Source organism: Saimiri boliviensis, chromosome 18 (genome assembly GCF_048565385.1).
Source record: "Saimiri boliviensis isolate mSaiBol1 chromosome 18, mSaiBol1.pri, whole genome shotgun sequence".
NCBI lineage: Eukaryota > Metazoa > Chordata > Mammalia > Primates > Cebidae > Saimiri > Saimiri boliviensis.
Genome location: NC_133466.1, coordinates 37,464,143 through 37,485,331, shown reverse-complemented (window position 1 = coordinate 37,485,331; position 21,189 = coordinate 37,464,143). Strand labels below are relative to the sequence as shown.

The following is a 21,189-nucleotide window of genomic DNA, read 5'->3' as shown; positions in this document are numbered from 1 at the left end:
TGAACCCAGGAGGCAGAGGTTGTGGTGAGCCAAGATGGCGCCATTGCACTCCAGCCTGGGTAACAAGAGCGAAACTCTGTCTCAAAAAAAAAAAAAAAGTTATTAAAAAAAAAAACACTGTTGACAAAGGTATGAGAAAACGTTATTTTCTTACATTGCTGGCAAGAATGTAAATTGGTTCAGCCTTTACAGAGGAAATTTGGCAGTATCTACCAAAATGAAAAATTACATTCTGTGTATAAATATATGGTAAGTGATAAATTACACTCTTCGATCCAGCAATTAACTCTACTCCTAGGATACATCTAGAATATACAAATACCCTGTACATATTCCACTCATACATAGTAATTCATTAAAAGTTTGTTGATAACAGCAAAAGATTGAAACAAAAGCTAAATAACCAGTAGTAAGGGGCTGGTTAATTACATTTTGATATACATATAAGAGTGAAATACTCTATAGTTAATATGATGACCAGAAAGTTATGTTAATGGGGAAAAACACCTAAGTGGAAAAAGGCGATACAAAACAGTATATATGGTATACTAGCATTTGTCTAAAATGAGAATATGAATTTTTTCTTATATATGCATAAAATATCTGAAAGGAAAATTCAAGAAAATAAGTACACTGGATGGCTACAGAAATGGAAACTGGGGGCCGGGTGCAGTGGCTCTCACCTGTAATCCCAGCACTTTGGGAGGCCGAGGTGGGTGGATCACCTGAGGTCAGGAGTTCGAGACCACACTGACCAACATGGAGAAACCAGGTCTCTATTTAAAAAAAAAAGAAAAGAAAAGAAATGGAAACTGGGAAACTAGGGCACAGGTAAATGTAAATGGCAAGGGTATCTCATTGTACATTCCATACTTTTTAAATTTTGAAACATGAACATGTATTACCTACTCAAAAATTAAAAGAAAAAGAAAAAGTGATAAAGATGAAATCTTAAAAGCAGGTTCCTAAAAGGGTACATTATATACATCGAACCATAGACTTTTCATCATCAGAAGAAAATGTGGCCAGAAGACACCGGATGGACTTCTTTAAAGTATGAGAAGAAAAAAAACTGCCAACCTAAAATTCAATAATCCGTGGAAATGTCTTTCAAAACAAAGGTCTTTGGCCTCTGGTTAGGTTTGGCTAAAGGAAGTCAATGGTAGAAATCTCAAGTCAGGGGAAAGAGAAATGAGGGTCTTTTTCCCCTTAACCCTGTGCTTCAGGATCATCTATAGTTATTTCAGAGGTACTCTCTCATACAAATCAGTGCTGCTTCCCCTGTTCAACTGTCTCCTGGCTCTGGGCTCTAGCAATACTTTCTTTTTCCTTTGTCCCTCCATTTCTAGAGATAACAGCAACTTGCCACAATTGCCAATTTCTAGGTTCCCCGTTTCCTGTCTATTCTCCCAGATCATCTAATACCTTTTAAAATGATTCTATGAATAAGTTCATTCTGTTGAATTAACGAGCATGTTTATATTTACCTAATTGAATCTTGACTGAAATATATCTTAATCAAAAAGAAAATGAAGGTAAGTCGGCCAAGCCCTAGGCCTGGACGGGGAGGCCCCTACTGATAGCCCAGAGGGAAAAAACGAATTGGAGGTAATCTGGGACACAGTGGCCTGAGTCCTTCAGGTGGAATAGTGCAACAGGGGAAAGAAAACCAAGCACACAGCTGGCAGTTTTCAGAGAAGGTGCTAGACAGGCATGTGATTAAGGGGCAAGTAGAGTATCAACTAAAGTGGAAAGGCTTTTCTGAGGAGGACAATACTTGGGAATCTAAGAAAAACTTGGATTGCCTTTAGCTCAAAAGTGTAAAATGATGAAGAAGGGTTAAAATAAACCTAGGGAGAAGTTCGAAAGTAGCGAGAAAATCCAATTTCTCAAACAGTGCTGACAGTATCAAGTCCAAAAAAGATTACAGAGCAATGGTATTTATTGCTCGGGGCTTTGAGATAAGACTGGAACCAGAAAAGATCACTGGGAGTGACAGATTCCTGAGGTGATTTATGTTTTTAATGAATTGGAAAGACACAGATGAAGCAGACCTGGTTCTTTCAAAAGAAGCTAATGTGAAATGTCTACAAACGATGACAGAATTTTATGAAGAGAGACTGATGTTGCATGCTTACCTTGAGGATGTAGAAAACAACAAGAAAAGAAAAAACAGCAAAGGACTAAAGGAGGGAGTGATCTCTGTCATTTCTCTTAGTACCTAATACATTCACATTCCTGTCTCTTCCCTTCTCCCCACCCCATTCTATCCTTAACATATACATGAAAACATGTGCTTATCACTATGCTCCACAGGAGAAATGTTGGTATTGGTTCTCTGTAACATAACTGGTAGTCCGATTCATAAGAGGGAAAAATAAAAAGGGAAACAAAAGTGAATTTATTGAAAATTATTCCCTACAAAACAAGGAGCAAATTGTTTCTTATCTCAATTCCAAAATTAAAAGGGAAAACCTTTTCAAGGTCCGATAGCTTAACAAAACTATAGCTGACGGGCTTCAACCAATAAATTAACTTTTAAAAATATATGATTTGCTTAAATATTTTGAATCCTATAATTCTGCTCATTGCTTCTTATACAGCAAACTTAGAAGAAATTCTTCCAGTACCTTAATCCTGGGATAATTTCTCACAAGTTTCCTTTGTAAGAAGCAGTGAGCAAAATTTTGTCCATTTTATAATTACAGAAGCATTTCACTAATTTTTTTTCTTCATTCCACAGTGAAAGCTGACAGTGTAACTGTAGAGTCTGGTTCTATAAACCAAAAATATTAATGGGAATGAAGTTAAAAACAAATGGTTCTGATCTGTAGTTTTTTAATGATCTAACTTAGCACAATATTAAGCCATTCAAAATAAAAAATTTCAAACGTATTTACACCATTCATAATGACTATATACATCTTTTAAAGAATAACTGTTAAAGAATAAAGATCTTCCTAATAGAAGCTTGAAGTCTGCTGCCTTTTTCTAATTTTTTTTATTCACACTGACCAAGAGAACTATCAAGCTTTCCTTCCTTTAGCTTAGAAAAACAATAAATACCATTTTCCAAAACTACACATGTACAGCCCTCTAGATTCTGATATATACTAATGTGGGTGAGAATTAAGGTATTTCTTTTCCCCCGATCCCTTTCCATTCCTGCCAACACAAATATACCAATTAGTAATCTCTTTGCCCATGAAACAACTATAGTTCTCAACCACTTTACTCTAAAATCAATAAAAGGAGCAATAAAGACCAGAATGACAGGGGAAAAGATACTAGTCACAACTAAGACCAAATGCAATACAAAGCTTCTAACCATAGCCAATATAAACAAATGCACTAAGGGTTTTTTAATATTGACTTTAGCTACAACAAATCCTATAGACAAACTATTCTAGTGTAATAAGGAAAAACAAAACCATCTCATGAAGTTTAGTAAGAGAAAAGAATTAAGACCACCAACTGCCTCTAAAAAAAAAAAAAAAAAAAAAGAAGTCTCTTCCTCAGAGAGAAGACAAAGAAATAGAAGGCTAGACAGCCTAGATTTTTCTCTAAAGTGACTGAGTTCACATGTCACAAATGATCAGTAAAGATAACAGATATAAAATTGGTTAAGGTGTTGAATAAGTGTTCGTCAATATAATTAAAAACTCAGGAAGTAGTATGAGTGCTATATGCTATGGAGATGGGCAATACTCATTGGGCTCTGCAAGACAAATACCTTTTGTGGGCCCCAGCCCCGCCAAAAAAAAAAAAAACAATGGTACCTTTATAATTAGCTTCTCTTCCTTTGAATTCCAAGACATTTCCTAAACTAGTTGAAAGCCTAGACTTAAATTATAAATGCAGCTGAATAAAATGTGGTTATTATACAGTAGAGTTAGTAACAGTTGAAGTTAGACTTGGCACAAAAGTTGTGTTTGAAATACAGTACAATTTAGCAAAATAATCAGAAAGGATTGGTGATCTACCATTACATGTGTGGTCTAGTCCAGGAAGATCTAGCCACTCCAAATAAGAGACTGATCACACCTTCTTAGCTCCCTGAAGACAAGACCCTTTCATCTTCTCTCTTAGACAACTTGGCATACACTTTAGTCTTTGCCAGTGCACACACAAAACACTACTAGCTGAACTAGTTCCTCCTCTGGTGATTCTTGTGGATCTTGTGGCCGTCAGGCAAATACCTGCTTTCCCATCACTCACCTTGGCCTGGAAAGCTGAAATCTATGAACATTTACTTTCTGTTGGGTAAAAGGAGGCTGTGAAGGCAGCATTAAAATTTGCTTTTCTTCTATGTAAAACTTATAAAGTCTATGTTTTCTGCCTGAAAGTCCACTTAGTTTCAGGGTGTTTGGCTTTGTTCTATCTGGGAACAAAGGAATCAGTATTTAACCAATCTAAAACAAGGCAAAAGGAAAAAACCAGTAAGAACTTAATTAATTCAATGTGCAAAAGTCTCCCAACTTCTCAGGCTTTGGTTTTCTTATCTACAGAGAATGAATTTGAGGTCCATATGCACAAAGCAAAATCTCCATTTCTTTAGAAAATACATCTTAGAAGGAGAGTCAACCTAGGTAAAGTTAGACAGAATTTAACTTTACCTGGGGGTTAAGACAATTCACTACATGACTTTATTTCTGTAACGTTTGAAATAATACTCAGGTATGAAAGAAAGCAGAATTCCCTTTCCTTCCCTATAAAGAACACTAGAAAAACTCTAATTTTTTGAGTCTCCCGGCAGACAGACGGCAGATCAACACATATGTACAATTATAAAGTAGATATACGCTTTTATTAAGGTGGATGTATATACCAGATAGTACTGCCAGAGAATACAGCAACTTACAACTTTTCCATATAACATATTTTATTTGTAAATGTTATACATATATAAAAGACAAAATCTCCCTCTTAAATTATTTTATAACATTATTTAATAAGTTTCATATGTCAAGCGAAAATTTAAAGCCATGATATAAATCAAAAGAACTGTAAAAACAGATACTAAACTTACTGAAATCTGTAATATCCAGGTGCCTTAAACATTCCATTGGCCATCCCTAAGAGGCACTTCTGCTCGTGCATCTAAGTTATTCCTGTCATTCCTTCGGAGTACAGCAAGTTAGCTCACCCAGCACATTTTCACTGACCTCCAAGACAGGTCAAGTCCCTGCTATGCCCTCTCATTGCACCCTGTAATTCTCTCCTAACTACAATTACATAGGTCTGTAACATCTTTGAGAACAAGGATTTATCTATCTTATATTCTATTTTATCCCTAGAAGCAAGCAGAGCTTTACAGAATAAACAAAGAATTATGCAACAATTGTTAGAAAAATTTTTTGATTAAATATTTATTTGAATAAAATAATATACTGTTGTAAACTTACTACTCTTTTAGTAGAACAAACATGTTGCTATTTCCCCATTTTTCTTCTGGTATGGAAAATACAATTAACTTTCCTGTAAAGTAAATACAAAAAATGCAAAAAGTTTTCCTTTAAAGAAATCTTACTATTTAATAAGATAATATATTTCTTTTGCCTTACACTGAACATCTTAGATAAGATTTGCTTCTATTTAACACATTATTTTTTACATGGGCAGTAGTAAAAAAGCTAGTGTATTACTCCATTTTCATACTGCTATGAAGAAACACCAGAGACTGGGTCATTTATGAAGAAAAAGAGATTTAATGGACTCACAGTTCTACATGGCTGGGGAGGCCTCACAATCACAGCAGAAGGAGAAGGAAGAGCAAAGGCACGTCTTACATGGCAGCAGGCAAGAGAGCATGGGAACTGCCCTTTATAAAACCATCAGATCTCATGAGACTTAATTCACTACCATGAGAACAGCATGGGAAAAACCCAACACCATGATTCAATTACCTCCCACAGGGTCCCTTCCATGACACATGGGGATTATGGGAGCTAAAATTCAAGATGAAATTTTCGTGAGACACAGCCAAACTATAGTAGCTAGTAGGCAATGAAAGAGAAGTCAATAAATGACATTTTAAACCAAAGAAACTTTGAAAATTTTAAGAGAAGTGTCACATAACAACACTAAAGTTAACAAAAATTATATAGATGAAGGGGGAAAAAATTCCAATAGGCATTGAAACAGTAACAACACTTACTGCTTACAAATAATTTCTTTTAATACTTATTTTCCTCAAAAATCAGTAGAGAATAACTGAAACAGTTTTGGTAATCTGCAAAATAATAGAAAAATGTTCCTTATAGTATTATTCTTTTTGTTTATTATTTTTGTCTACATAACCAATTCTTTGAGCAACTGCTTATTTCTCCAACATTTCTATGGTTCTGATGGAGCAGCCAACATAGTAGAGTCGTATGTTGCTTAATGACAGGGATATAATACTCTGAGAAATGCATAATTAGGTGATTTTGTCCTTGTGTGAACATCTTTAAATGTATTTACACAAACCTAAATGGTATAGTCTGCTACACACCTCAGCTACAAACCTGTATAGCGTGATACTGTACTGAATACCATAGGCAACTGTTACACAATAGTATTTGTGTATCTAAACACAGAAAAAGTACAGTAAAAATACAGTATAAAGCAAGCTTGTCCAACCCGCAGCCTGCACGCAGCCCAGGATGGCTTTGAATGAGGCCCAACACAAATTCATAAACTTTCTCAAAACATTACTTAATCTTTTTGCTATTTTTTTTTCTTAGCTCATCAGCTATCGTCAGTGTTAGTGTATTTTATGTATGGCCCAAGACAATCCTTCTTCTTCCAGTGTGACCGGGGAAGCCAAAAGATTGGACACCCCTGGTATAAAAGATACAAGCTGTATATGCGTATAGGGCACTTACCATGAATGGAGCTTGCAAGAATGATGTTGCTATAGGTGAGTCAGTGAGTGAATGGTGAATGAATGTGAAGGCCCTGACACGACTATACACTAATACAGCAATATAAATACTATATATGTAGGGTATATACTACACTTACAAAAAAAATTGTTTTTTCTTTAATAATAAATTAACCTTATTGTAACCTTTTTGCTTTATAAACTTTTTAATTTTTTTAACTTTTTACTATAACGTTTAGCTCAAAACACAAACACAATTGTACAGCTATATAAAAAGATTTTCTTGTATCCTTATTCCCTAAATTTTTTCTATTTTTTAAATTGTTTCTTTTTAGTATTCTATATTTTTGTTGTTGCTATTAAAAACTAAGACACATACTGAACAGCCTAGCCCTACACAGGATCAGGGTCATCAATATCATTTTCTTCCACCTCCATCTTGTCACAGTGGAAGTTCTCCAGGGGCAAGAACATGCATGAAGCTGTTGTCTTGTATCATAACAATGTCTTTTTCTGGAATGCCTTCAGTACAACCTGCCTGTGGCTCTTTTAGTTAATCTTTTTAAAACAGGTAGAAGGGGTACACTCTAAAATAACAATAAAAAGTATAGTAGAGCATGTACATAAACCAATAATATTGTCAGGTATTATGTACTATATGTATAATTCTATGTGCTATACTTTTATGTAATAGGCAGAGCCGTAGGCTTGTTTACACCAGCATCACCACAAGCATGAATAATGTGTCACACTATTTTGTGGTGGCTATGACTTCATTAGGCAATAAGACTTTTTCAGCTCCATTATAATCTTATGGTACCACTCTCTCATATGAAACATCTTTATCAGCGCATGACTTATTCTCTTTTCCCCTAGCCATGGACTAGCCCAAAATCTTATGACATTCTTAATATCGTGACTAATCTAAGCAGTAGGCACGTAACTGAGGCCTGGCAGAGTTCTTCTCAAGGTATTTTTGGGATTTGAAGTAGAGAGAAGGGGTTTCTTCCTCCTTGGTTAAACTGAGCTTAATCCTAGAACTGTCAACAGCCCTGAAAAAAATAAAGCCCAAAGAGGAAAAGATAGAAAGAAACAGTTCCTAGATGATATTAGCTCATCTAGCTACTGTTGAGATATTTTATTCTCTAGATTCAGAAAATCCTGTAACTAGTCCCAGTTCTTGCTTTTCTACGGCTTGGTTATCTAATAAAGCACTCTGCCCTTTTTTTTGTTTTTTGTTTTGTTTTGTTTTGTTTATACTTAAGCTTGAGTAAGATTTGTCAGGTATAATCAAAAAGTTCAAATACAAATACATTCATATATTCCTTCAGGCATCACAAAATATATATATATATATATATGGTTTTTTGTATAGTTTTTTTTAGGCCAGGTGTGGTGGCTCATGCCTGTAATCAATCCCAGCACTTTGAGAGGCTGAGACGGGCGGATCATCTGAGGTCAGGAGTTTGAGACCAGTCTGGCCAACAGAGTAAGACCCCATCTCTACTAAAAATGCAAAAATTAGCCAGGCATGGTGGTAGATGCCTATAATTCCAGTTATTTGGGAGGCAGAGGCAGAAGAATCACTTGAACCCAGGAGACGGAGGTTGCAGTGAGCCAAAATCATGCCACTGCACTCCAGCCTGGGCGAAAGAGCCAGACTCCGTCTTAGAAAAAAATAAAAGTAAAGTTTTTTTTTTTAAACTGCCTCACTCTTACAAGTCTCAATAATATATTCTAAGCTCTTCTTTCCTCCTACAATTTTAAATACATACATATCAATTTTTAAAGAGGCACAACGTACACAGACACATTTACATTTCTCTTTGGTTTTGTTTTACATTCTGAATTCTTTAGCTTTACATCTTCCTTTATATTTCATTTTTAATTTATTTTCAACATTAACACTGTTTCTTTCAAAATTATTTTTCACTTTTTCATTGCATGTTTTTCATGTTGAAAGCATTTTAAAAATCTAATGATTCTTATTCATTAATATGTAAAAATAAGGCCATATGTAAATAACTAGGAGCCCTATGAGCATGAGTCTGGAGTTTCTTGACTGATGAGTTTTTCTTTAGAGTAATTAAGTAATTAGCTAGCAGTCTCAATATGGAATCTGTAAATGCCAGAATACAAAGGTCATTACTCCAGGTTATTTAATTTATATAGAGGAAATACAAAAGTAATATAGGTTGAGTATGCCTTATTTGAAATGCCCAGAATTAGAAGTGTTTCAGGTATTAGATTTTGTAGTATTTGTATTTTATACTTGCTGACTGAGCATCCCTAATCCAAAAATCTGGAATATATAATGTTCCAATGAGCATTTCCTTTTGAGTATCATGTCAGCACTCAAAGAGCTTTAAATTTTGGAGCATTTCAGATGTCACATTTTGGGTTCTCAGATTAGGGATACTTAACCTCTAATGCTGTTTCCTCACCCCAACCTGACCCTAAGGCCTGGTGATTGAACTAAATGGAAAAATTTTAATTAATTTCTTTATCTGCATTCTCCCCAAAATATCTCATTCCCTAATTTATACATATATAAAAATATTTCACATAATAATACTTATCCTATGAGACAGACTCTGATAGTTTTTATTGCAATTTGTAATGATAAATGATTTTACAACTCAGTGTTGTGGTGTGAGTATAATCTGAGATATAAATAAATAAATAACAGATGAAGGTGTGACTTGCTCCACTGTGTTTCAATGACCATTCCTCTATTTGCTTTCTGTCCCCCAGAAAACTAGAAATCGTTCATTCACTGATAATCTTTTTTTTTTTTTTTTTTTTTTTTGAGACGGAGTTTCGCTCTTGTTACCCAGGCTGGAGTGCAATGGCGCGATCTCGGCTCACCGCAAGCTCCGCCTCCTGGGTTCAGGCAATTCTCCTGCCTCAGCCTCCTGAGTAGCTGGGATTACAGGCACGCACCACCATGCCCAGCTATTTTTTTGTATTTTTAGTAGAGACGGGGTTTCACCATGTTGACCAGGATGGTCTCGATCTCTCGACCTCGTGACCTATTTCTTTTCACACTCTTCTCTCTTTTACTTCTTAACTATAATTTTAGTAGGTTCCTAGGAGGGCAGAAAGGATAATCAGAAATGTTCAGTTTTTAATCTTTAATTTGAAGTTCTCTAACAGCATTTTTTTTAAATCCAAGATTTTCAGACGGGAGTGGTGGCTCACGCCTATAATCCCAGCACTTTGGCAGGCCCAGGCGGACGGATCACTTGTCAGGAATTTGAGACCAGCCTGGCCAACATGGTAAAACTCTGTCTCTGCTAAAAATAACAAAATTAGCCAGGCATGGTGGTGCACACCTGTAGTCCCAGATACTCTGGAGGCAGAGGCATGAGAATCACTTGAACCTGGGAGGTAGAGGTTGCAGTAAACCAAGATCGCACCACTGCACTCCAGCCTGGGTGACAGAGGGAGACTGTCTCAAAAAACAAAACAACAACAACAACAAAAACCCAGGATTTTCCTAACTTCTTTCTGGTGCGATTTAAGGTGTCTCTACTGACTATCACACCCTAAACTGCTGTATTCTGGGACTTACCATTAGAGTTTCCCAAGGCAATCTGGAGAATTAAAAAGGAAAGGAAAGTGCTTATAGTAACCAGAAGAATCTGTATATCAAAATTCCACGTAACTCTTAAAACTTAAAGTAAAATTATGGTTACATGTTCAAAACTAAACCTAAGTGAAAAATAATGAACATTTCTTTTTGAAGGAGTATTTTAGGAAAGATTTCTTCTTCAGAAGAAATTATCAAAAACAAATTCTCAAACACATCAAGAAAAATAATGCATTTATAAGAAGTAAAAAGTACTTACACAGCAAGGCTACTCAAAACATATTGTACGTGCTCACATTCATCTGGGAATGATGCACTGGCTGTTGTAAAACAACAAAGTGCAGTCTGAAGAACCTGAAGCTGTGGCAAAGGGACCTGCCATCTTCCAGCATAATCTTCAACCACCTGACAGGGAAGCAATCCAGACATTACTAAAGAAAATGTTCTCAACATCTCAAGTTTAAAAATTTGCATAAAACTTACTGGATAAATTAAAATATTAGTTCAGCATTAACACAGCTGACTAGAGGGAGGGATGTCTATACTGTTTATTTTATTTTGTACCTCTGAAAATAAAATCAATTAATATATTTGAAAACATGGAAAATACCGTGTATGAATGTCTGTACTATTCAACTGCCAATTTTTTACCAAATTTTGTTAACTAATGCTCTTTACCTCCCATATCCAGCTTTTGTGAAAATACTAATTATTAAATATTAAAATAGCTAGGGAGAATATAGTAATAAAGAAAATTAGAAACTATCATGCATTATTATTATCATCATTATTATTTATAAGGCTCTAAGCATTCTGGCAATAAATGAATATTCTGGCAACAAAAGATATATAACGTGATACTCTGTTTATGAATATTTAACCTGTACCATATTATGGGGAAAAGAGTCCAGAATACAGTAAGTCTTGACTCTTGTCACTTAACTAGTTTTATGAATCTGGGTAGGTCAACAGGTCATCTTCCTTCTCAATGTATAAGTTTCCTCACCATAAAATAGAGATGATAATGCTCTCTGAAGCCAAACTGGGGTAATTTATAAGAAAACATTTTAGAAACATCAATTGCTATGTTGCAAGAATGCTATATTAAAACAACATATTATATTAAAAAAATCCATCATCTAAAACTACTACCTGCAAGCCAAATTTGGTCTGCCACCCATTTTTGTACATCCATGAGGTAAAAGTGGTTGGAAAAAAAACTACTTTCTGATATGTGAAAATTACATGAAATTCAAATTTTAATGTCTATAAATAAGGTTTTATTGGAATACAACCAGGTTCATCCATTTATGTATTGTCTATGGCTGCTTTCCTGCTACAACAACTGAGTTCGGTAGTTGTGACAGAAAAAATATGGCTTAAAAAGCCTTAAACATTTAATGTCTGTCCCTTTGTGGAAAAAAGTTTGCTGACTCCTGATATATAAGCTAAAAAACCTAGAATAAAAAAGCCAAGAACACTCAGAGCCCAAAGGACTTTTCACACTAATCACTTCCTACTGGGAGACACTTTTCCATGGGTCTCTCATATTTCTACAATTTTTCAAAAAGCCCTAGCTGACTTTATCTTTTCAAAGATATTTATAGGAAGCAGCCTTGAAAAACAGAGATGCTGTTTCTCTCCAGAGCAGAGAACCTGTTTACATTCAGTATAATAAAGATACTGTCTCCCTCTAGGGCAAAGGTGAGGCAGATATGCTTGCAGACCATTATAAAAGATTAGGATTCCTTAAACTTAGCTCCTTAACTGTGATGAAATCCTACTAAGTGTAGCATCCACTTGGGCTACAATGTCAACTATATGAGACTCGAGGGAGTGAAGGGAACCATCATAAACATGAAACTCATGCTGCTTGCTGTGCCATAATTAATAAAGTCCATTATCTCTGACTCAAGAGTTTCGTGTCTTCTGCCAGCATCTGAGAAACTGTGGCAGGCAAACTTGGATAAAATCTCACTCTTCACAGTTCTTGACAATTTCAAATGACAATATCAGGTACTCACTCACACATCTTTCCAATGTTTCTAGGAACATATACAGATAAAAAAGCTAAAGGAGATTGTCTCTGTGAACTTGTTTCTCTTCTGGATCTTGCAGTTCTCACTAGCTGGAAAGTAAAAACTATTAACTAACTATGCTAGCCCCAAGTAAGACAGACCTTTCCAAATCATCACTACAGACCAAAAAAGGAGAACGTTAGAAAAAACATTGGTTCCCTGGCTCTAAATTTTCTCTTCTCTGAAGTCTCCGACCAGCTTTATTACCTTTCTCTGGTTACCAAACTACTACTCTGGTGCCACATAAAAAATAGGTACCTGACAACCTCACATTTTTCTTGTTCTCTGTCCATGTCTACTTGTAACCTTATTTGCTTCCTATTTATGGGTTGGGTTTATCTCCTTAGAATAAAAGCTTTCTACTTTCTCAGGTTCTGTTCTCATTATAGCTTCTGTCATTCACACAGACTCAACTACCAGTTCACTGCCTGGTCTAGCTGAGCCCAAACCTAACACAATAAAAGTCCTTGTGGGCAACACCTCCATTAAGTTTGCTATAATACCCTGAAAGGGACATAAACAAAACCAACTGAAATTCAGATACCTTCTTACATTGTTTAATGTTATGTCAGGCACTGCTAATTCATCATAACACTATTTCTCTTCAAAATATTTTCCTTAAAATATATAAAACAAGTACATTACATTGCCCTATTAAAATGAAATTTGTCTCTTATGCTGTGAGTGCTATCATACGCACTCAGCAAATCTGTGGGTTCTACCAGGCCACAAAGCAGTAAGTACTACATCTTTCACTTTCTTTTTTGGTGTTCTAACATGTCACCATTAACATAATGGTGGTCAGGATAATGCTGAAGCTGCTGCAAACAAATAACAGTGTTTTCTTGGATCTTAAAAACCCTCTCACAACAGTTCTAAACTCTTAAGGAAAATGGTCTAAGAAGCAGAAGATTAAAGCCAGCAACTTTTATGGATCGTGGAAACCCTTTTCTCATTTTGAAGAGCATAAATAAACATTACTGTAGTGAGTATTTACAGAATTATAGGAATACTCTGACAGAAGCAACAGCCAAGGCCAGAAGCATGCTATGATATAAAGGAAGTTGAAGAGGACAAAGCTGATGCCAAAGAAAGACTTACACTATTCTAATAATTGGGCAGCACTTTCAAGAGCATATACTCTAATCTAAATGGGATATAGTATATACTATAAAATGTTGGACCTTAATTAACCAAGGTAAATTAATGTGAGAATGAGAAAAGACTCACCGTCAGTCAAAACTGTCAAAATGCAAAGTTAATATAAACCTATTAAGTTAGAATTACATTAAATCATTTAGGAAGACTAAAATATATCACCTAAATTGTTAAGGACAGAATTTTATCCTCCTAAAATTCATTTGTTGAAGCCCTAACCCCCAATGAGACTGTATTTGAAGATAGGGATTTGAGGAAGTAATTAAGTTGAAATGAGGTCATAAAGATGAAATTCTATTCCAGTAGGATATGTCGAGAAAGAGGAAAAGTGAGGAAGACTGAGGAGGAGTGAGGAAGAGCGAGGAGGAAAAGGAGGAGAAGGAGTAAAGGCCTCTGTCTTTCTCTATGCATATGCACCAAATGGCGGCCATGTGAGCACACAGCAAGAACACGGCCATGTGCAAGCCATGAAAAGAGCCCTCACCAGAACATGACCATCCTGATCTGGGCCTTCCAGCCTTAAGACTGTGAGAAAGTATGTTTCTGTTGTTTAATCCACCCAGTCTATGGCATTTTCTTATGGCAGTCTAACTAATATACTATTTAAATATATTTTATAATGTCATCAGCTAAAATAGGGATATCTGTTTCTTAACTGAGCTCTCCTTTTTTATAATATAACAAACCACCCAACATTAGTTTGTCACTGAGCAAACAATGATCTTCATACCTAAACCCGTATTAACAGATTAGATCATTAACAGTGGATCATCAAGCATGTCTTTATTTCTATTAGTTAGCTATTCATATCCCTGTTATTCTCTCTCCTCCCACTGTCATCAACTTTCATTACATCAAACACCTCATAGTTCATAAGTGTCATTCAAGCTGTTCACTAATAATAAGTTCATCATCTGTTTACAGCGAATCCAGCCACTTTTAAAATTTGACTAACAAAGCAGAAGATGTGTCACAATTACCCTTCATTCTAGGAGCATCAAAGAATGGCTGTAATACATGCCTATATGAATGTATTGAACACAGACAAATACAATCTATGCATTGATAAGTTTGCTAATTTTCTAAATATGTAAAATGTTTTAACATACATTAGGTTAGTCCTACCTCCTTCAGTATGATTATGTTATTCATTTGTAATGTAATTGTATATATACAAATATTTCCTAGCTGTCCACTGAGACTCTACAGTAACAGTAAACACACTTAGTGCACAAATCTTGGTCTCTAAACACCATCATCCAATAAAAAGAGCTTCAGTTCCTCTACAAAGCAGTTGATTCCAGAGCTGGGATAGGGAAAACACAAGATGAGCCTGGAACATCTTGTGGTGCCAGAAAGTAGAAAAATGCTGTGAAAAACAACAGGATATGAGAATATGAGGGCCAACCTGAAGGAGCTCCTAAAGGCTAAAGCTGGCACAACTTAAACAACAAAATAATGATAGCACTGGACTTTAATCCATACAATAAATTAAATATACATAAGTCCATACTGATACAAATAATCAAATAAATGTTAGCAATGAGATAGCTGTTTCTTATAGTGAAAGATGGAAAAAGAGAAACAGAGAAGCACCATTAGGCAGACACCACAATGATAAATGTTGCAGATAAGATCAGTGCTAATCAATGCTCATCAATGCTAATAGTGAGTTAAAGTTTGAAAAGAAGCAGGATTTGCAGTCCCAAAGTATCTCCCCCAAGACATTTATCAACTACAGACATAAAGACAGTAACATTAGGGTGGAAAACCCCACAAACACAAACTTAACAAAGCCATCAAGGTAAATATCACCAGTGAACTATATAACAAAATAAATCGTTATCATGAATCTCTCCATAACAATACACTGACAAAGTCATTTTTTGTGGTACTTTTACCAAAAATGCATAGACTGATTTGAAGCACGAGAAAACATCAGTCAAACCCAAACGAGGGATATTCTACAACAAATTAATAACTGTTCAGTGCTCTTCAAAAATGGCAAGCAAAGACAAGGAAACACTGAGGAACTGCTAGAGACTAAGGAGAAAAAAACTAAATCCAATGTGAGATCACAGATAACAACCTGGAATGGTAAAAGAACATTAGTGGAAAAATTTAAAAAGGTCTATAATTTTGTTACTGTTGTACCAGTGTTACTTTCCTGTTCTTGATAGCTGTACTGTATTCTCTAAGTCTAAAATTAGTTGAGTTTTTAAAAATTTAAAAACAAAGCTGTCTGTTCCAACCTTTCCCCTCAAATTCCAATGCTATTATATATTTTTCTGGGTGTTACTTAATAACAAAAGCACATTTCTACATTTACTTTTTCTACTTTATTGCCTGTTTGCACCTCAAGATTTGCCCTTGCCTGTAGGTATTATTTTAAGAGTCGGATGGAAAAATAAAGCAGGTAAACTGGCAGCATAATGGAAAGAGTACAGACTTTAAAATCAGACAGACCTAGGTTTGAATTCCAGCTCTGTCACTTATTAGCTGGTAACCTTAGCAAAGTCATTAAACTTCTCAGTCTAAATTACCTATAAAATGAATTTAATATCACTTTAATCATGGATCTATTGAAAAATTAAATAAGACATGTATTAAAATCTAGGATAATTCCTGGCTTGTAACAAGCAAGAGCTATCATTACTAGTGTACCGTGTTTTAAGAAAATAAAATAAAAAATAAAGCTTGCTTTAATGACAATTTCATTACATCAGTAAAACTGGTTCATTATTTATTTCCAAGTATGATTAATTACAACAAATTTTACTCACTTTGAGCAAGCAAACAGACTAAGTAAAATCTATTGAAAAGGACTGCTGAGCTTCAGCTACTAAGTTCGATACTCATCTGACAAATAAAGCATATCCTGCATATAGCAATATAAATAAAATGCTACATGCCTAAACAGATAACTGAAGATTCACTGTTTTCACAGTTCTCTCTGGAGAATGAAAAAGATAAACTGTTTGGAAAAAAGAGAGTCACTTGTCAATCTGACCTTTTCTATCAGGATAATCATGTAATGGAAATCTAAAAGTCATGTTTTAAAAAAACACCAAAATGGTTTAGAAATACATTCTAATAAGCCAAAAGTTGTTAAAAATCTGCAAAGAACATAATCTGTAGTAGCAAGCAACCTAAAACCCGGTACTTGTGGGGACTTAGTAAAGCATACTGTTCAACTTACTACTCCTTCAGTTGGTATTTATACAACATTAATATATTTGATAGGTTCTCTGAATGTAGTAAGATAAAACCTTTTCAAACTAAAAAATGGAGTAAGCATCTATAAAAATTAATACTCTATACCATCATACTGTTAAAAGGTATCTTCAAGATTATCTAGTCCAACCTACCAACCAGAGCAAAAATACCCATTACAGCATCACTTCCAGAGTGTTAACGAACATGAATATTGTTACTGATGGGTAATTCACCATCTCAAATGACAATTTACTTAATTTTACAGACACCATTATTAGAAAATTCATTATGAAACAAAAACTGTGACACCCATCTATCAGTTCTAGTTTGAAGTTTTAAAATTATATAAACAAAACATCCAATGTTCCATCAAATATTATAAGGTAACTATCACATACATTTTTATTATAGTTTCTTCCTAGATTGAATATCTGCTATCCTTTCATCCATTTAACTATTTCTCTATAGTCTACAAAATTTTCAGTTCTCATTAGCATATCTGTGCATATTCCTCTTAAACACAGCTCCCAAAATGGAACATAAGACTTCAAGCAAGTCTAGTCAGAATTAGTTGGCCTGCCATCTCCCTGTTTTTGACATTCTGATAATATTAATGTAGCTTGAAGTTACTTTCAGTTTTACTGATTTTGAGTTAGCCAAGAATGCTCTTTTTCATATAGATGTCATAACTTTTTATAGTTGATTTTTTACATTATAATTGCACAATAATCCTTTCACTTTTCTCATTCTTAGTTTTACCCCAAACCTTACACTGCATTTGAAACCAATACATTAGCTTTTCCTCCCAGTCTGTGTCACCTATAAATCTGAAAAGGAAGTTTTTTATTTTATCATCAAAGCTGTATACAAACAAAAAAAAAAAATTCACACAGAGACATTTATAATAGAACCAAGTTCAATTCCTTAGCTATCCTTAGAACCATTAATCAATATTCTTTAGGCAACAGTGTTAAGTCAGTTACTAATATTAATCCATACTCCATCTCCCTATCTATCTATAAGAATACTATGAGAAATTTTGCATACAAAACCATGCTGAAATCCATATATGCTGAGTCTGTCATATTTCATTCATATCCTTTACCAATAATCCATTTTTTTAAAAATAGAAACAAAAATTTGGAATGACCAGATTTAATGAAACCATAGTGATGGCTAGAGATGAAGATCTTCTTTTCTAACTGTTCAGTAATTCTGCTCAACATTATACTACTTTTAGTGGCCATCTGTTTCCATAACCCACCTTTTTGGAAAACAGAGTATTCCCCTATCTAGACTAACAGCATCTCTTCAGTTCTTTGTATCTTCAAACCTTTAATAAAGCGCTCCCTGTCCCACCCCCTGGCCCTAGTATACTACGATGAGATTTAAACTTATTTAAAACCCCCTACCAGCTTTCCTTACCTGTTTTAGGCTTTAATACTTTTAACTATACTTAGTTACTAATTCACCTTGCTAGAAATTTCAAAAATAAAATGTAGTTTTATTTTTCTATGCAAAGCAGAGGGTCTACCCCCTTGATTTAATAGAAGATAATGAACATGCATAAGAAGGAATGAAATTAAATAAAGTTATGTTATAGGAACTAATCCCATCCAAGAGAAAAGAATACATATGAAGACCCTACTAACTAGTTTAACAAAGAAATCAGTCAGATACTCACAAAAATTTGAAATGTAAAGAGCATCATACTTGCTAATATAGGGATTCCAGAGTTAGCATATTAAACATGTTTTATATTAAATACAAATAAATTTCACAAAGGAATTTAGCCTATGAAGTGGTTTTATTTGCATTGACAATAGTCACCTAAAATTCCAGGTAAATACAATACAATGTGTTTTGATGACTCATGAAATATGGTGAAGCTACAACATAGAGTATACAGAATTACTTCTACACTAAAAAACCACCTTGGTTTTGAGAAATGATTTCCATTAAACACACAGTAAATAACTCTGTGAACCAAGATATTTGACATTAATATTTAAAATCAGTTGTGACTTCTTCAGTTTTTAAAATATTCTTTTAAATTGCATTCTGTTAGTTAACATATAAATAGTAAGTATTACAGCATGTTTCATTTATCTTTTCCATATGTTATTTTGAAAAGGAATTCCTATCCCAGAAACAATGTAATTTTTTTGACATTTCCACAAATGGAAGTTTTTCATAGGTAAATTTCATAAATTAAATGAAGAACAATGATTCCCCATACAAAGTTAAGTCTGTAACTTTTTCTCTTTTTTGTAGCCACCAACATTTTATAAGCCAGGGCAAAGAAATGGAAAGCAGACTGCCTATATTGGTGAGGGGAAGAGAAATGAGTAGAGAAAGCTAAACAACAAAAATTCATTTAAAATCCTCCTCCTCTATTCTGATTCTTATATTTTTATTTTTTATCTTCTCCTGAATTCTGGACATAGTAAGTTTGGGGCAAACTTTTTATCTTTTCCTCTACATTCCTATCCTATTTATAAACAAAAGTAAGTTTATAAAATAAGAACTTACTCCTTCTAAAAAAAATACCAGTGAGAAGATGATTTTCCTCCTTCCCTAAAATTTTCTCAGTCCATGGAAATCAGTAACACTAATAAGAATATGTCGACTCCTGGCCAAGGTTAATGTATTGGTCTGGTTCTCATATCCCTCGAGTTTTCTACTTTCACCACATTTGAGGCAGGTCAGAGTTCTCCATGTGCAGCTTAGATAGGTACCTAAAGATCCAACTTTCCTCTTATAAGTAGTAGGTCATTTTAAAGACTTTTGATAAATTTTGATCCTGCCAATTTTTCATTTGATTCCAAAATCAGAGGTGAGAGCAACATATTAAATGCTTCCTTTATAACTATTAAAATTGGTGCATGGACAAGGGAACCCCAAAATATATGCAAAAGAAGTACATGAAGATCAAATTAAAATAAGGGATGAACGAACACCAACTCTAGGATAAGGTTTGCTCAGTTTCAATAACTAAATTTGTTAAAACAAAACAAAACAGATGATGCACTCACAAAGTAACAGTGGAAGAATTAAAGAAAAATAAAAGGAGGACATACTGATTAAAATGGAAGAAAGGAAGGCCTTCTTAAGGAGTAAGAATTCACTCTTAGTGGCTAGGCTAGATAGATATCATGAAGTGTTCCATATTAAAAAAAAGAAAGAAAGAAAAAGGAAATACATATTAGAAGTAACTGTATCTAAAGATGAAATTAGGGAAAATAAGATTATAGATGTTACTCATAACAAAGGAAGGGTGACTGGTTACAAAAGTATCTAACTGAGGAACAGAAGCTAACTATAGGATGGAAATGTCAAGAGTGAACCAGACTGGAGATCCAACTATGGCAAAAGCTTGCTTTTTTAAAGACAGATAGAAAGTCTATAATAAAAGCAACTGAAAACCCACACTTTGAAGACTGAGACTACTATGCAAGTAATATAAAATCTGTACAGATTTGATAAATTAAAGAGCAGGGAAATTACCTTAAAATACTTGTGCATTTCAGGTTAACAGTTACTACAAATGACAACATATAGTATGGCATTGTGTCATAAAGAAAAGTGTTCCAGAAAGTAAAGTTAGGTCTCTGGAGAGTGAATGGGAAAAGCTATACTGAAGAGAAACAAAGTTAAGAGGTCAGTGTTGGGTTTGATGTTGTGCTGGCAAGATTTTTTTCTTAAGTCAGAGACGAGAGTGAGCAAAATGTCCTTGATATTGAATGCTTTTTGATGAACTCAGAACTCCTTGACTTTCTTCTCTAACATTATGGAAGATACTACAAGAGATAACTGAAAGAAGAAAAAAAAAAAAAAAAAAAAAACACAAGAGAAAAAAGGAAGATAGGTGAGGCCAATTTAAGAACAGGCTCAAATGTAAACAAACACAAAAACCACCTGTTTATCTGAAATGACATATCTTACTACTGCTGAAAGAAGTATGACAAAAAGGAACGTTTATATTGCCAGTAAAGTAGAACAAATTATGCAAGGCCTAGAATAATTAAAAGCAGAGAAAAGAAAATGTCTTAAAGAGCAAGCCACAGAAGAGATATTGTCTTTACTAGGCTCTTAAGGGCACAGACTTCAGAAACAACAAAAGCAGTTCCACTTTAGGTACTTATTCAATGGTTATTATCCAAATAATACAAATATGGGGCACAAAAAGAGTTTTTTATGATTTAGTGTTTTTATGATAGGCCTAAAATTTTTAGGGGGAGTGGCAATGGCCCAGGTAGCACAGGACTAAAAATTCCTTG

General features: G+C 34.5%; 1 protein-coding gene across 4 annotated transcripts in view; it reads right to left on the bottom strand.

Annotated features, from left to right (window-relative positions):
- Positions 1–21,189, bottom strand: part of ZNF654 (zinc finger protein 654) — a 90,061-nt gene that overhangs the window by 53,137 nt on the left and 15,735 nt on the right. For all 4 annotated transcript variants that reach the window (XM_074389160.1, XM_074389161.1, XM_074389159.1 and 1 more), the window contains exon 2: positions 10,717–10,862. In XM_074389160.1, the coding sequence (XP_074245261.1) occupies positions 10,717–10,862 (146 nt within the window). The remainder of the gene's footprint in view (positions 1–10,716; positions 10,863–21,189) is intronic.